The sequence below is a fragment of the Paramormyrops kingsleyae genome, chromosome 1 (assembly GCF_048594095.1).
Source record: "Paramormyrops kingsleyae isolate MSU_618 chromosome 1, PKINGS_0.4, whole genome shotgun sequence".
NCBI classification, from domain to species: domain Eukaryota; kingdom Metazoa; phylum Chordata; class Actinopteri; order Osteoglossiformes; family Mormyridae; genus Paramormyrops; species Paramormyrops kingsleyae.
This window is the reverse complement of record NC_132797.1, coordinates 58094011-58111971: the sequence shown is the minus strand read 5'-3', so window position 1 is coordinate 58111971 and position 17961 is coordinate 58094011. Positions and strand designations below refer to the sequence as shown.

The 17961-nt window shown below is 45.1% G+C and overlaps 1 protein-coding gene across 9 annotated transcripts in view; it reads left to right on the top strand.

The window, feature by feature from the left end:
* LOC111838179 (nck-associated protein 1-like) overlaps nt 1-17834 on the top strand; it is a 28516-nt gene extending 10682 nt beyond the window's left edge. For 6 of the 9 annotated variants that reach the window (XM_072716743.1, XM_072716728.1, XM_072716726.1 and 3 more), the window contains 15 exons: nt 1432-1577; nt 1680-1812; nt 2000-2119; nt 2206-2345; nt 2445-2576; nt 15070-15288; nt 15510-15819; nt 15907-16000; nt 16101-16183; nt 16261-16341; nt 16423-16516; nt 16664-16780; nt 16857-16966; nt 17165-17254; nt 17345-17834. In XM_072716743.1, coding sequence (XP_072572844.1) covers nt 1432-1577; nt 1680-1812; nt 2000-2119; nt 2206-2345; nt 2445-2576; nt 15070-15288; nt 15510-15819; nt 15907-16000; nt 16101-16183; nt 16261-16341; nt 16423-16516; nt 16664-16780; nt 16857-16966; nt 17165-17254; nt 17345-17461 — 1986 coding nt within the window. In that variant the 3' untranslated portion in view covers nt 17462-17834. The remainder of the gene's footprint in view (nt 1-1431; nt 1578-1679; nt 1813-1999; nt 2120-2205; nt 2346-2444; nt 2577-15069; nt 15289-15509; nt 15820-15906; nt 16001-16100; nt 16184-16260; nt 16342-16422; nt 16517-16663; nt 16781-16856; nt 16967-17164; nt 17255-17344) is intronic. The other 3 variants (XM_072716739.1, XM_072716741.1, XM_072716734.1) reach the window with 2 other exon arrangements.
* The last annotated feature ends 127 nt before the right edge of the window (nt 17835-17961 follow it).

Here is a 17961-nt window from a genome sequence, read left to right as displayed (position 1 = left end):
AAACGAGAGGAGGCCATTCGGCCCATCGAGCTTGCTTGGGGAGAACTTAACTAATAGCTCAGAGTTGTTAAAATCTTATCTAGCTCTGATTTAAAGGAACCCAAGGATTCAGCTTGCACTACGTTGTCAGGAAAGAAAGTGTAAAGAAGTGCTTCCTTAAATCCAGTTTGAAATGTTCTCCTACTAATTTCCACCTATGGCCACGAGTTATTGTATTTGAACTAATGCTGAAGTAACTATTTGGTTGAACAGCATCCAAACCTGTTAGAATCTTATAGACCTGAATCATATCCCCCCTTAGTCTCCTTTGCTCAAGGCTGAACAGATTCAGTTCCGCTAACCTCTCCTCGTAAGACATTCCTCTAAGACCAGGAATCATTCTTGTGGCCCTACGCTGCACCTTTTCTAAGGCCGCAATGTCCTTTTTAAGATATGGTGACCAAACCTGCACACAATATTCTAGTTGAGGTCTCACCAAGGAAGTGTATAATCTTATCATTACCTCCCTTGACTTAAACTCCACACACCTGGAGATATACCCCAACATCCTATTGGCCTTTTTTATTGCTTCCCCGCACTGGCGAGAATGAGACATGGAAGCATCAACATACACACCAAGGTCTTTCTCATAATCAGCTACCTTTATTTCAGTAGGTCCCATAAAATACCTGTACTTTATATTTCTGCTCCCTACATGGAGTACCTTACATTTGTCTATGTTAAATTTCATCTGCCAGGTATCGGCCCAGTCACTAATTAAATCAAGATCCCACTGCAGCTGCTGAGCCGCTAGTTCAGTATCTGCTACACCACCCACCTTGGTGTCATCTGCAAATTTCACCAGTTTACTGTATATATTGGTGTCTATATCATTTATGTAAATTAGGAACAATAGTGGTCCTAAAATTGAACTCATTGAATTCATACAGTACAATAGGATACAACAGGAGCATAAAAAGCACTATTCATGTGAGAAACGTCCTGTGTGCCAATTGGGGGTGAGAGGTCAGGAGTTCCCTGCAGAAGGCACTCCTCTTTTGGCCCACAGTGTCACTCTGGGGGTGTGAAGCACTGTCCCGGATGCTGAGTAATTTCTCAAGTGTCTGCCACTGATATTGAGACTGGTACCTGGTGTTTCCCTGCTAAGACAGAGGCCTGTATTCCCCACAGGGAGGCCGGCTCAGCCTCCAAAACAGAAGCAACCTTTCTGATCACTTGAGTTTGTTGCCTCACCAAAGTATGGAATGGAGGATATTATCTGCTATTGTAGACTCTGAAGGAGCTGAACCTAGCCAGGAAGCTCAGGTGCCTGTGCGAGCCCTCCTGCTTCTCTATCACAAGATACACATGGTCTCCAAAAGGGTGACAGTTCTGGAGGTGCTCACGCAGGAGACACACCTTCATGTGTCCTCATGGAGCTCTCCTTACCAGGCCTACACAAGTGTTTCAAAAGCCACACTGGGAATCGCAGACCACCGTGACCTGGGCAAGATGATGAACACCATCATATTCCACACCAAGATGGTGGACTCGCTGGTGGAAATGCTAGTGGAAACCTCTGACCTCTCCATATTCTGGTAGGTGTGACAGCCGGCCAACAGGGGGCACATTGTTCCTCAGCGCCGCTTCTCCGCAGGCAGTTTACCTCTCCTTCTGCCCCGTCTGCTGTGTTTTGTCAGCTTCTACAGCCGTGCATTTGAGAGGATGTTCCAGCAGTGCCTGGAGCTGCCCTCTCAGTCCCGCCACTCCATCGCCTTCCCCCTGCTCTGCACCCACTTTATGAGCTGCACTCATGAACTGTGCCCTGAGGAGGTGAGGGGTCCGGGGGACCCCGCTGGGGAGTCTGGCGCCTGCGCTCCTTCCCCTTACTGCTTATCGCTGCTTTACTGCTTTGCCTGGTGGTCGTATGGGCCTTTGACCGCACCCCGCCTGTGCAGCTGCATTTACATCTGGCTTGTCTATGTCAGCTAATCCCTCCTGACCCCCTCCCCCCCCCCAGCGACACCATATTGGCGACCGCAGCCTGTCTCTTTGTAACATGTTCCTGGATGAGATGGCCAAGCAGGCACGCAACCTCATCACCGACATCTGCACAGAGCAGTGTGCCCTGAGCGACCAGGTGAGGCCTTGCTGGGACTTCCCCTGGGTCCCGCCACCCCACCCTGCCACCCCACAGCCGTGACACACAGCTCTCATCTTATCCAGCTGCTGCCCAAACACTGTGCCAAGACCATAAGCCAGGCAGTGACCAAGAAATCGAAGAAACCTCCAGGGAAGAAGGGCGAGCCAGAGCTGGAGAAGCCGGGCGTGGAGAGCATGAGGAAGAGCCGCCTGCTGGTTACTAAGTAAGCTGCACAAAGAGGGGTTTTAGAGGTGGTGGGAACTTTAGCTCTGCCTGGGGAGAGATGGGGGGGGGTAGTGACAGAGCTGCCTTACCTCCTCAGCCTGGACAAACTGCACACGGCACTGTCAGAGCTCTCCTTCTCCATTAACTATGTGTCCAGCATGCCGGTGTGGGAGCACAGCTTCACCCCCCGGGAGTACCTCACCGCACACCTGGAGATCCGCTTCACAAAGTGAGTGCAGTTTACAGCTTTGGAGGGGGCAGACAGACACCGACAGGATTCATGGTGTTCATGTGTTTCTTTTAATGACAGCAGTCAATATAACAACTGAACTAAACATCAGAACATTTCTTTTTATAACAATTATCCATAAAATGTGCAGCTTTTGTCACTGCAGTGTATCTTTCTGGGCTTCTAGAAGAACATTTCTAAAGCCTCTTGATATGGGAAGTCAGAAACATCTGGCCCATTTATTGAGATCCGCATGCAGGCTGCAAGATGGTCTCCTTGCAGCCTATTGGGGATGTTTGTCTTGACCTGCAAATACATTAACTGTTAGGCTAGGGCTGCACGATATTGGGAATAAATCACATTGCAATATTTATTCTTTCTGCGATATATATTGTGATATTGGGATTTTAAAAATTCTAATTAGTTCAATAACTCTATTGCAGGGGTATTCAACTAAAATTTAAAGAGGTCCAGTTAGAGAAAATTTCTTGAAGCAAAGGTCCGGAAGATCATAATGTCTAACTATTTAGTGTGATGTATATTTAAGTAGCATATCAGTTGTATCAACATTGCATGTAATCAGTACCTGACTGTCAAATCATATTAATTCAGTGCAATTCAATTCGAGATGTCTGCACACACATGTAACAGTTCTTACCTTGTAAATAGTATGCTTTTGTATTTAACCATGTAAACACACTTTCGACGTAGCTCATTTTAGGTTTATAATGGAATAATATAGATTTGCCGTAAGATTTCCTGCACAAGTCTGAAATCATGAGTGGCGTGCCAGATGCTGAAAACGTACAATTTTTGTTTCACCTGAGTTGATCTATATAACAGATAATATTACTTTATACATGTTAAAAAGCGGAAACTTCCACGAACATGAAATCACCAATAAACTATGTCTATTTATCCAACATGTTATATAATACATACTGTATTTGAAAACTTTTCAGCTATATGATTTCAGGACAGACCAGCCACTCTCTTAGGAACATTACGGATTTTTGGTTGCGGGTGTTCGCTTCGCTGCTGTTATTAAGCAGCCACTCTGTTAGGAACATTACGGCTTTTTGGTCGCTTTGCTGCTGTTATTAACACTAATGGCACATTAGCGCAGACAAAGGGCTGCATACGCCGAACTACGCTTCGCAGTTAAAGGCGTTTGACGTGCATTGGTGTGGGAAGCGGCAGTTCTAGTGCTAAACCACTACCGAAAAGACTACAAAAGCTGTGGCGGTTAAAATAGAAGGGCCCCATCAGGTTTTAAATCATAACTTTCAGTTTTGGCTATCGGTCCAGGTCCGTATGGGACAGCTTCTGGGTCCGGGTCCGACGCGTTCCGCCTGTTAGTGACCGCTGCTCTATTGGTATAATTAATCATTCTAGAAAGATTGACCTGATTTAGCCCAAATATAATGGTAATGATAACTTAATCAGTACTAAACAGAGCATGAGCATTAAACTATGGAAGCTTATCGCATATGAGAGTTAACATGAGTCACAAAATAACGCTGGGTTAAATGGTTAGAATGTTTGTGCTTGGTGGTTCGTTCTGTGATCGACAAGTTTGTTAGCTACAGGTGTTACGGTGTTGTGCCCTAATCTGCCCCCCTGCCACAGATTGCCTCCCCTGACGTCATCACTCCATTTAAAGGCAAAGTCGCTTCTCCAGTGCAGCAGAAGCGAACGCTCGCTGTAAATTCATTATCTTGCCTTAAACCGACTGAAAAAACTCAAATTAGTTGTTTATTATGCCTTTTTACATTCAAACCTTAAGTTATCATTCACAACCTCCTGTAATTTGTCACAAATGTGACGGTAACTTTTTCATTAAAACGCTACAGTAATGCTTTTCCTCTCGACAATGCTCGTCTGTGCAAATACAGTCGCTTTCAGTCGCAAAAAGGGACTGATTTAGTTGAAAGGTATTTTTGACACGTTGTTGAATCCATTCGGCTGAAAATGTTCTTCTATTCTGTCGTCGTATAATATAATACGGCGTTTAACTTAATACTCAGCACCTTCACGCCTGGAAATGATCTAACATCGATCCACAGAACAAAAGTAATCAAAAGTCACCAAAATTTCGCCACTCACTCTAAACCCCGTGTGTACATTACAGCTAACAAGTCGTATTGCAAATCGTCCATCCATAAGGAAAAGACTCTGGGGCCGGCATTTTATAGCAGGCCACCTTGCCACAGAATGCCCCCCCCCGTCTAACTCTGGCTGGGAAAATGCTAAATGCACCAAACTTGCACCAGTTACTCATATTTACCCCTTATTTGTGCTGTATGAATTACCTTGGGCTGGGCCATAAGGAAAAGACTCTGGGGGGGGGGGGACATTTTATAGCAGGCCACCTTGCCACAGAATGCCCCCCCTGTCTAACTCTGGCTGGGAAACTGCTACATGCACCAAACTTGCACCAGTTACTCATATTTACCCCTTATTTATGCTGTATGAATTACCTTGGGCTGGGCCATAACGCTGAGATTCTAGCTGGGGGGGCATTTTATAGCAGGCCACCCTGCCACAGAATGCCCCCCTATCTAACTCTGGCTGGGAAAATGCTACATGCACCAAACTTGCACCAGTTACTCATATTTACCCCTTATTTATGCTGTATGAATTATCTTGGGCTGGGCCATAAGGCTGAGATTGTAGCTGGGGGGACATTTTATTTATAATTAGGAACTGTGGCAGCTTGGATCAAAAACTGGCTAACTGATAGGAAGCAGCGAGTAGTTATTAGAGTTATTAGAGGCACTATGTCACAGTGGGCCTCCGTTTATAGTGGGGTACCGCAGGGTTCAATTTTAGGACCACTATTGTTCCTAATTTACATTAATGATATTGACACGAATACATACAGTAAACTGGTTAAATTTGCAGACGACACTAAGGTGGGCGGGGTAGCAGATACTATTCAAGCAGCAGAGAGGCTTCAACGGGATCTGGATTTAATTAGCGAATGGGCTGATACTTGGCAGATGAAATTTAACACAGATAAATGTAAGGTAATCCATGCAGGGAGCAGAAATATACAGTACAGATATTTTATGGGTTCCACTGAAATAAAGGTAGCTGATTACGAGAAAGATCTCGGTATGTATGTTGATGCTTCCATGTCCCACTCTCGCCAATGTGGGGAAGCAATAAAAAAGGCGAACAGAATGTTGGGTTATATCTCTAGATGTGTGGAGTTTAAGTCAAGGGAGGTGATGTTACACTTATATAATTCCTTGGTAAGACCCCACCTAGAATACTGTGTGCAGGTTTGGTCACCATACCTCAAGAAGGACATTGCTGCCTTAGAAAAGGTGCAACGAAGAGCTACGAGAATGATTCCTGGTCTTAGAGGAATGTCTTACGAGGAGAGGTTAGCGGAACTGAATCTGTTCAGCCTTGAGCAAAGGAGACTAAGGGGGGATATGATTCAGGTCTATAAGATTCTAACGGGTCTGGATGCTGTTCAGCCAAATGACTATTTCAATATTAGTCTAAATACTAGAACTCGTGGCCATAAGTGGAAATTAGCGGGAGAACATTTTAAAACAAATTTGAGGAAGCACTTCTTTACACAGCGTGTAGTCAGAGTATGGAATAGTCTTCCTGCTATTGTAGTGGAAGCTAAAACCATGGGTTCCTTTAAATCAGAGCTAGATAAGATTTTAACAACTCTGAGATATTAGCTAAGTTCTCCCCAAACGAGCTTGATGGGCCGAATGGCCTCCTCTCGTTTGTAAATTTCTTATGTTCTTATGTTCTTATAGCAGGCCACCCTGCCACAGAATGCCCCCCCTATCTAACTCTGGCTGGGAAAATGCTAAATGCACCAAACTTGCACCAGTTACTCATATTTACCCCTTATTTATGCTGTATGAATTACCTTGGGCTGGGCCATAAGGAAAAGATTCTAGCTGGGGGGGGGGGGGGGGGGGCATTTTATAGCAGGCCACCCTGCCACAGAATGCCCCCCCCCTATCTAACTCTGGCTGGGAAAATGCTACATGCACCAAACTTGCACCAGTTACTCATATTTACCCCTTATTTATGCTGTATGAATTATCTTGGGCTGGGCCATAAGGCTGAGATTGTAGCTGGGGGGGCATTTTATAGCAGGCCACCCTGCCACAGAATGCCCCCCCCGTCTAACTCTGGCAATTACTCATATTTATTCCTTATTTATACTATACAAATTACTTTGGGCTGGGATGTAAAGAAAGTTTCAACTCTGATTGGGACTGTAAGATATGTAAAAATAGAAAAAAAACACCAGAATTTCATAGATTCTAGCTGGGGGGGCATTTTATAGCAGGCCACCCTGCCACAGAATGCCCCCCCTATCTAACTCTGGCTGGGCCATATATGCTGTATGAATTACTTTGGGCTGGGCCATAAGGCTGAGATTCTAGCTGGGGGGGCATTTTATAGCAGGCCACCCTGCCACAGAATGCCCCCCCTATCTAACTCTGGCTGGGAAAACGCTACATGCACCAAACTTGCACCAGTTACTCATATTTACCCCTTATTTATGCTGTATGAATTATCTTGGGCTGGGCCATAAGGCTGAGATTGTAGCTGGGGGGGCATTTTATAGCAGGCCACCCTGCCACAGAATGCCCCCCCCGTCTAACTCTGGCAATTACTCATATTTATTCCTTATTTATACTATACAAATTACTTTGGGCTGGGATGTAAAGAAAGTTTCAACTCTGATTGGGACTGTAAGATATGTAAAAATAGAAAAAAAACACCAGAATTTCATAGATTCTAGCTGGGGGGGCATTTTATAGCAGGCCACCCTGCCACAGAATGCCCCCCCTATCTAACTCTGGCTGGGCCATATATGCTGTATGAATTACTTTGGGCTGGGCCATAAGGCTGAGATTCTAGCTGGGGGGGCATTTTATAGCAGGCCACCCTGCCACAGAATGCCCCCCCTATCTAACTCTGGCTGGGAAAACGCTAAATGCACCAAACTTGCACCAGTTACTCATATTTACCCCTTATTTATGCTGTATGAATTACCTTGGGCTGGGCCATAAGGAAAAGATTCTAGCTGGGGGGGGGGGCATTTTATAGCAGGCCACCCTGCCACAGAATGCCCCCCCTATCTAACTCTGGCTGGGAAAATGCTACATGCACCAAACTTGCACCAGTTACTCATATATATCCCTTATATATGCTGTATGAATTACTTTGGGCTGGGCCATAAGGAAAAGATTCTAGCTGGGGGGGGGGGGCATTTTATAGCAGGCCACCCTGCCACAGAATGCCCCCCCCCTATCTAACTCTGGCTGGGAAAATGCTACATGCACCAAACTTCCCAGCTAGAATCTTTTCCTTATGGCCCAGCCCAAGGTAATTCATACAGCATAAATAAGGGGTAAATATGAGTAACTGGTGCAAGTTTGGTGCATTTAGCATTTTCCCAGCCAGAGTTAGATAGGGGGGGCATTCTGTGGCAGGGTGGCCTGCTATAAAATGTCCCCCCAGCTACAATCTCAGCCTTATGGCCCAGCCCAAGATAATTCATACAGCATAAATAAGGGGTAAATATGAGTAACTGGTGCAAGTTTGGTGCATGTAGCATTTTCCCAGCCAGAGTTAGATAGGGGGGCATTCTGTGGCAGGGTGGCCTGCTATAAAATGCCCCCCCAGCTAGAATCTCAGCGTTATGGCCCAGCCCAAGGTAATTCATACAGCATAAATAAGGGGTAAATATGAGTAACTGGTGCAAGTTTGGTGCATGTAGCAGTTTCCCAGCCAGAGTTAGACAGGGGGGGCATTCTGTGGCAAGGTGGCCTGCTATAAAATGTCCCCCCCCCCCAGAGTCTTTTCCTTATGGCCCAGCCCAAGGTAATTCATACAGCACAAATAAGGGGTAAATATGAGTAACTGGTGCAAGTTTGGTGCATTTAGCATTTTCCCAGCCAGAGTTAGACGGGGGGGGGCATTCTGTGGCAAGGTGGCCTGCTATAAAATGCCGGCCCCAGAGTCTTTTCCTTATGGATGGATGATTTGCAATACGACTTGTTAGCTGTAATGTACACACGGGGTTTAGAGTGAGTGGCGAAATTTTGGTGACTTTTGATTACTTTTGTTCTGTGGATCGATGTTAGATCATTTCCAGGCGTGAAGGTGCTGAGTATTAAGTTAAACGCCGTATTATATTATACGACGACAGAATAGAAGAACATTTTCAGCCGAATGGATTCAACAACGTGTCAAAAATACCTTTCAACTAAATCAGTCCCTTTTTGCGACTGAAAGCGACTGTATTTGCACAGACGAGCATTGTCGAGAGGAAAAGCATTACTGTAGCGTTTTAATGAAAAAGTTACCGTCACATTTGTGACAAATTACAGGAGGTTGTGAATGATAACTTAAGGTTTGAATGTAAAAAGGCATAATAAACAACTAATTTGAGTTTTTTCAGTCGGTTTAAGGCAAGATAATGAATTTACAGCGAGCGTTCGCTTCTGTTGCACTGGAGAAGCGACTTTGCCTTTAAATGGAGCGATGACGTCAGGGGAGGCAATCCGTGGCAGGGGGGCAGGTTAGGGCACAGCACCTGTTGATTCAGTTTCCCTATGTTTCCCCTGTCGCGCGCTGATTTGTACACGGTTTCGCTGTTGTTTTCATGTCTTCTTACGAAGCTCTTGAGTTAAACAAGCCATATATTTTAAAACATCACATGCCTTTTCGATGTTTTTTGTTTTTACAGATAATAAATGAAAGTATTTAATTCGCTGGATTGACATATTTCTTGATGAAAACGGTATAGTATTGCTTATAAGACTATATTATGCGTGCCGATCTACTTTATTCACATGTAATAATGTACCTGAGTGATTTTCAGACATCTCACATACATATTTGCCTAAATATTAGGAGAAACATTATTTCCTGACATCCGGGATATTTGGTTCCCCCCTGTTAAAACAGGTATAGGCTACAGCAACTCTGGGCCTCGGTACTAATAACAATACAGTATATTCACATGTAATAATGTACCTGAGTGATTTTCAGATATTTCACATACCTCTTTGGTTTAATATTAGGGGAAACATTATTTCCTGATAGACAGGTGAAACACCGAGGTAAAATCAGTTTTAGGTTGGATATTCGACGGATATTCAGATCCACACTCTCCAGACTTAGCGGCGGGGCATCACGCACGCTAGCCGGCATAAGGCGGTCGAAAGACGGCCAGATCAATTCACAGCCTCGGTGGCGCTAGCGCACCCGCTGACTTAGGGACCGTCAACGAATTACTGTCAGAATAATAAAATACTGATTGCTTACAATAACATCAATGCAATGGGACCCAGTAACTCCAAAATGAGTGCATATTCTGCAACTACCTGACATGCACAGGACACAGTGAACTTTACTCGTTTTTAACACTTTATTGCATTTTAAAGTATCATTCTAAAAGGGAAAAGTGGGTAAATAGATTTCTTTCAATAGCTTCTAGGCCGTAGGAGCCTGCGACCCAAAACCCAGTACCAATTGTAGTACTACCTAAGGCCTATAGGGCACAGCAACTCTCATTCAAGTTTAACCCTTTGTGTACTTGATATGATTTTTTTTCTCTAAAATTAGGCCTTTTCTGTCAATAGCTTCTAGGCCGTTGGAGCCTGTGACCCAAAAACTAGTACCAATTGTAGTACTACCTTTGGCCTATAGGACACAGCAATTTTCATTTGATTTTAACCCTTTGTTTAATTGATATGATTTTTTTCCTCTAATATTAGGCCTTTTCTTTCAATAGCTTCTAGGCCATTGGAGCCTGTGACCCAAAACCTAGTACCAATTGTAGTACTACCTTTGGCCTATAGGACACAGCAACTTTCATTTGATTTTAACCCTTTGTTTAATTGATATGATTGTTTTCCTCTAAAATTAGGCCTTTTCTTTCAATAGCTCCTAGGCCGTTGGAGCCTGTGACCCAAAACCTAGTACCAATTGTAGTACTACCTAAGGCCTATAGGACACAGCAACTTTAATTCAAGTAACCCTTTGTGTACTTGATATGATTTTTTTTCTCAAAAATTAGGCCTTTTCTGTCAATAGCTTCTAGGCCGTTGGAGCCTGTGACCCAAAACATAGTACCAATTGTAGTACTACCTCAGGCCTGTCACGCCCCGCTCCGTCCGCTCCCGATGTGTGCCACGCCCACCTCGTTACCTCGTGTGATTCCCTGATTGTCTCTTACCTGTGATTCGTTACCCTTAGCCTGTGTCTTGTATTTAGTCCGTGTCTAAGTCGGTGTACCCGAGATCTGTCATTGTATTGTCCGTACCTGTCAGTCTGCGTGGAATAAATCCCGTTACCCTGACTTCCTGGCTGCTTTCGCCTGCTTCCCTGCTCGCTTTAAGCCCGAACGTGACAAGGCCTATAGGACACAGCAACTTTCATTCAAGTTTAACCATTTGTGTACTTGACATAATTTTTTTTCTCAAAAATTAGGCCTTTTCTGTCAATAGCTTCTAGCCCGTAGGAGCCTGTGATGCAAAACCTAGTACCAATTGTAGTACTTCATGAGTCCTATGGGACACAGCAACTTTTGTATCACTTCAAGCGCTCTATATGTATTTTTATTGTGAAATTGTCACCCCAATCATGTTCAATGTTAATAAAACCCAGTATATAGCACCTCTAAGAAATTTTCAGAAATTTACTGTCACATCCCATACCTACCCTAGTCAGACGACTAAGTGACTGCATCTGTCCCACTGCCTTTAATGCCTGGATTGCCCCCACATTGTATGTCAGGTATTTTTGTTTTCATGCGACCTACTGAGCTTTTATTCTGTGTTCTCAGCATCTCCTGTGCCTTACCTTCCTTTATAGATCCCGTCCTTCCAAATCCCCGCTTCCCTCAGACCTAGGTCATCAACACATTCTCATACCCAGTGCATGAAAAACCGACGCTTGGTCAGAGCCCTTTGGTGTCGTTAAATGAAGCACAAGGTCTCCTTCAGTGTCTAATTCAGATGCATATTGATTTTTTTTCTCTAAAATTAGGCCTTTTCTGTCAATAGCTTCTAGGCCGTTGGAGCCTGTGACCCAAAAACTAGTACCAATTGTAGTACTGCCTTTGGCCTATAGGACACAGCAATTTTCATTTGATTTTAACCCTTTGTTTAATTGATATGATTTTTTTCCTCTAATATTAGGCCTTTTCTTTCAATAGCTTCTAGGCCATTGGAGCCTGTGACCCAAAACCTAGTACCAATTGTAGTACTACCTTTGGCCTATAGGACACAGCAACTTTCATTTGATTTTAACCCTTTGTTTAATTGATATGATTGTTTTCCTCTAAAATTAGGCCTTTTCTTTCAATAGCTCCTAGGCCGTTGGAGCCTGTGACCCAAAACATAGTACCAATTGTAGTACTACCTCAGGCCTATAGGACACAGCAACTCTCATTCAAGTTTAACCATTTGTGTACTTGACATAATTTTTTTTCTCAAAAATTAGGCCTTTTCTGTCAATAGCTTCTAGCCCGTAGGAGCCTGTGATGCAAAACCTAGTACCAATTGTAGTACTTCATGAGTCCTATGGGACACAGCAACTTTTGTATCACTTCAAGCGCTCTATATGTATTTTTATTGTGAAATTGTCACCCCAATCATGTTCAATGTTAATAAAACCCAGTATATAGCACCTCTAAGAAATTTTCAGAAATTTACTGTCACATCCCATACCTACCCTAGTCAGACGACTAAGTGACTTTATCTGTCCCACTGCCTTTAATGCCTGGATTGCCCCCACATTGTATGTCAGGTATTTTTGTTTTCATGCGACCTACTGAGCTTTTATTCTGTGTTCTCAGCATCTCCTGTGCCTTACCTTCCTTTATAGATCCCGTCCTTCCAAATCCCCGCTTCCCTCAGACCTAGGTCATCAACACATTCTCATACCCAGTGCATGAAAAACCGACGCTTGGTCAGAGCCCTTTGGTGTCGTTAAATGAAGCACAAGGTCTCCTTCAGTGTCTAATTCAGATGCATGTGGTGTTTGGACGTTTGACTTGCAATGCATCATGGGACAAATATTTGGGGTCGGGACTTAATTCTTATATATTTGTACTTCTATACACATCAGAATGATAAGGAGCGTCTCCAACAACTCACCTGGATCTGAAGTAGGCAATTTGTGGGTGCTACAGTCCTGATTTCAATTTTTTTTCCCAGGACTAGTTGTGAGCAAAAAATTCAAACACCACATGCATCTGAATTAGACACTGAAGGAGACCTTGTGCTTCATTTAACGACACCAAAGGGCTCTGACCATGCGTCGGTTTTTCATGCACTGGGTATGAGAATGTGTTGATGACCTAGGTCTGAGGGAAGCGGGGATTTGGAAGGACGGGATCTATAAAGGAAGGTAAGGCACAGGAGATGCTGAGAACACAGAATAAAAGCTCTGTAGGTCGCATGAAAACAAAAATACCTGACATACAATGTGGGGGCAATCCAGGCATTAAAGGCAGTGGGACAGATGCAGTCACTTAGTTGTCTGACTAGGGTAGGTATGGGATGTGACAGTAAATTTCTGAAAATTTCTTAGAGGTGCTATATACTGGGTTTTATTAACATTGAACATGATTGGGGTGACAATTTCACAATAAAAATACATATAGAGCGCTTGAAGTGATACAAAAGTTGCTGTGTTCCATAGGACTCATGAAGTACTACAATTGGTACTAGGTTTTGCGTCACAGGCTCCTACGGGCTAGAAGCTATTGACAGAAAAGGCCTAATTTTTGAGAAAAAAAATCATTTCAAGTACACAAAGGGTTAAACTTGAATGAGAGTTGCTGTGTCCTATAGGCCTGAGGTAGTACTACAATTGGTACTAGGTTTTGGGTCACAGGCTCCAACGGCCTAGAAACTATTGACAGAAAAGGCCTAATTTTTGAGAAAAAAAATCATATCAAGTACACAAAGGGTTAAACTTGAATGAGAGTTGCTGTGCCCTATAGGCCTTAGGTAGTACTACAATTGGTACTAGGTTTTGGGTCACAGGCTCCTACGGGCTAGAAGCTATTGACAGAAAAGGCCTAATTTTTGAGAATAAAAAATCATATCAAGTACACAAAGGGTTAAAATTGAATTAAAGTTGCTGTGTCCCATAGGCCTTAGGTAGTACTACAATTGGTACTAGGTTTTGGGTCGCAGGCTCCTACGGCCTAGAAGCTATTGAAAGAAATCTATTTACCCACTTTTCCCTTTTAGAATGATACTTTAAAATGCAATAAAGTGTTAAAAACAGTAAAGTTCACTGTGTCCTGTGCATGTCAGGTATTTGCAGAATATGCGCTCATTTTGGAGTTACTGGGTCCCATTGCATTGAAGTTATTGCAAGCAATCAGTATTTTATTATTCTGACAGTAATTTGTTGACGGTCCCTAAGTCAGCGGTGCGCGAGCGCCTCCGAGGCTGTGGAATTGATCTGGCTGTCTTTCGACCGCTTTATGCCGGCTAGCGTGAGTGATGCCCCACCGCTAAGTCTGGAGAGTGTGGATCTGAATATCCGTCGAATATCCAACCTAAAACTGATTTCACCTCGGTCCCGGACACATAGGGAAACCGAATTGCCCGGAACACCTGTGCAAAGCTGTGTGTCGACTCCGTATCCAAAAACCTTTAAATTGATTTAAATTATGTTAGACAGACTTTTGTGGATTGTTTAAGAATAAGAACAGTGTGACATTTGTTAGTTCAGCAAAAACACCAAAAGCGTTGTCCACGCCGCTTAATTTAATTTGCGTTACTCAACATCGCACATCCTGCGATGTGACTATTGCACGTGCGTACATCGCGATGACGAAGCTGAAACGATATATCGTGCAGCCCTATGTTAGGCTTTAAAAGTGATAGCTGATAGCTTAAAATAGTGATAGTTTAAAGCAGAAAATCCCATTGTGAAACGTATTTATTACTCTGTTCATGGTTGCCGAAAATTAAACAAAAGTGCCACGTGTACCAAATAGCATTTCGCATTTCACAAGTGCAAGATAGATAAGCAAGTTATTTTAGCCATCGGAACGCTGCAGCCTCCCTTCTTCTTATCTTTTCTTAATTCTCTGTGGATTATTACCAGAGTTGGGCAATTCAGGTCCAGAGAAATTAAATAAAATTAACTTGACCTTCAAAGGCGGGCGGGAGGTGCTGTTGGGGGGGTGGGGTGCTCCCCTAATGTAATGGTAAGGGAAACACTGGAGTGCCTGCCCATCCCCCAAGGCCGTTGAACCTGTTCTGTGTGCGGTGAGTCGCTCGTCATGTCAGAGCTAATTGCCGAATACCTTAATCAAACTCAGAATACAAAAGGCTTTACTGTCATTTTCTGACTGCGCTGGAGAGCCTCCTTGCCACACAGCAATGGCAGCAAATGCTTTCTTTGCCACCACGTATCTGGTGCTATCACAGCAGAATCATGAGTGACACCCCCATGTCCTCGACAGGGCTATTGTGGGCATGACCATGTACAACCAGGCAACGCAGGAGATCGCCAAGCCCTCAGAGTTGCTGAGCAGTGTGCGCGCCTACATGTCCGTTCTGCAGGCCATTGAGAACCACGTGCAGATCGACATCACACGAGTCTTTAACAACGTTCTGCTGCAGCAGACACAGCACCTGGACAGCCATGGCGAGCCCACCATCACCAGCCTCTACACTAACTGGTAGGTGGCAAGCATGAAGGTGCCCCCTTGAGGTCGAGTCTGCTCCTCCAGCATCTCACGCACTATTTACAGATTTCTTTTAAAATGTGGAGTCATATCTGCTGTGGCTCAAGTGAAGGACATCTTCTTAAGGTGCAACAGTTCCTCCTGGACAACAACTGGACATCTTCTGACATAGCTCAGTTTCAGGACTCCCTGAACTGGACTTGCTTCCCCGGCAGGTATCTGGAGACCTTGCTGCGGCAGGTGAGCAACGGTCACATTGCTTACTTCCCAGCCATGAAGGCCTTTGTGAACTTGCCTACAGAGAATGAGCTGTCCTTCACTGCCGAGGAGTATTCTGACATATCCGGTAATGCTACCGCCTGGGCTTTGGTCACTGAAGGTCAGCCAGGCCGGCACATGACCTTCTCCCCTGGCTGTCTGCCTGCAGAGATGAGGTCCTTGTCGGAGTTGTTGGGGCCGTATGGCATGAAGTTCCTCAGCGAGAGCCTCATGTGGCACATCTCCTCGCAGGTGGCCGAGCTCAAGGTGGGCCTGCCCATCGCCCACCTCTGTCTCACTCCTTGTGTTCCTGCATCTGACCTTCATCACCAGCTCTGTGTCTGTCCTTTACAGAAATTGGTGGTGGAGAACATGGACATTCTGACCCAAATGAGGACCAGCTTCGACAAGCCCGACCAGATGGTGGCGCTCTTTAAGAAGCTGTCATGTAAGTCTTCCCTGGGGGGGGGGTCTTCCCTAGTGGGGGTTATCCTACGCCAGGGGCTCTATCCCCCTTAAACATTAGTGGCTCTGCTCTCCTGCCGTAGCCGTGGACAGCGTGCTGAAGAGGATGACCATCATCGGTGTCATCCTATCCTTCCGCTCACTGGCCCAGGAAGCGCTGAGAGATGTGAGTCTGCCACCTGCTGATGGGGTCTAGTCAATATGTTTACTCTGAGGTCACTCTTACATGGAACTTCTCCGTAGGTGCTGTCTCACCATATCCCCTTCCTTGTGAGCTCTGTGGAGGACTTCAAAGACCACATCCCCAGGGAAACTGACTTGAAGGTACGTACCCGACGGGGATTGACTGTGGGGATGACACCTCCCACCTATGACCAGGTGATAATTTGCTTCCCCATGCCACAGGTGGCCATGAATGTCTATGAACTATCTTCTGCTGCTGGTCTGCCCTGTGAGATTGACCCTGCCCTGGTGGTGGCTCTATCCTCTCAAAAATCAGGTGCGGCAAATACATTAGTGGGCTGCATCCCATAAGGGTGATGATGGGAGACACGCTTATGCAGAATCTGGTCAGCTGAAGTGGACTGAGCTCTCAGCCATAAGGCAGGGCAGTGACAGCTGCATGCATCCCACTCTTGTCTGACAGACAACATCAGTCCAGAAGAAGAGTACAAGATTGCCTGTTTGCTCATGGTGTTTGTGGCTGTCTCCCTGCCCACCCTGGCGAGTAATGTCATGTCTCAGTACAGTCCAGCTATTGAAGGTGAGCCAAGCAGCCCTTGTTCCTGCATGTAGATGGAAGTCTGCCTAATGGTAGGCTGAGCTGCTGTTGTTTCCAGGTCACTGCAACAACATCCACTGCCTGGCCAAAGCGGTGAACCAAATCGCAGCTGCACTATTCACTATTCACAAGGGCAGCATTGAGGATCGTCTCAAGGAATTCCTAGCTGTGAGTGCACCCTACCCTGGGCTAGGTCCATGTCCCTTTTTCCTTCCACTTTTTCTGGCTTTCTCACTGCATGATTAACATCTTTAATGTTAATCCTTTAAAATTCATCCTTAACATTCCCTCCTGATGGGAAGCTGTGGTTAGAGGCAGGATGGCAGATGAAGGTGTAGATTAACGCTTCAATCCTGACTCCCTCAGCTGGCGTCTTCCAGCTTGCTGAAGATTGGCCAGGAGAGCGACAAGGTGGCCACACGCAACCGGGAGTCGGTGTACTTGCTGCTGGACATGGTGAGGCATGCCCTGCAGGCCTTCTGTGCCTCATGCTGTCACACTCACAAATCTGGTTTTAACAGTGGTTCTTTCCCAACTTCTCACCAGATCGTTCAGGAATCGCCATTCCTCACCATGGACCTACTGGAGTCCTGCTTCCCCTACGTGTTGCTGAGAAACGCCTACCATGCTGTGTACAAGCAGAGTGTGGCATCTTCAGCGTGAGACGGCACTGCGGCAAGCACAGGCCCCTGGAGGATCCAGGCTAAAACCCACAGCGGGCGAGCATACTCTCTTCCACTCTGGCCATGTGCTCTGTGCATACTTTGTGCATGGGAAGGGGCATTGTTGCCACCTCCCTGGATTTCATTTTATGTATGTGTGGGTGCGTGTGTGGTTTGCGTGAACCTGCTTTTTCATGTGATCTTAATTACCAGCCCACCTCTGCTCATGTGGGGCTCTGTGGAGCAGGTGGTGAATATAATTGACCTACTTATTAACCATTTAACCACTTTTTACCTGGTAAATTCATGAAGATTACTGTACCTTCATAACAATGATAAATGTATCTAAAGACAAATACAGCAGCTTGTCTGAATCTAAGGGGTGGAGCTTGTCTCTGTGGGGAGGGCAGTGGAGCATCACATTACATGGATGTGGTCTGGGCACAGAGCCAAGTGGGATCTTAATGCTGCAGCTTAAACCAGCCCTGGTATTATGCTGCT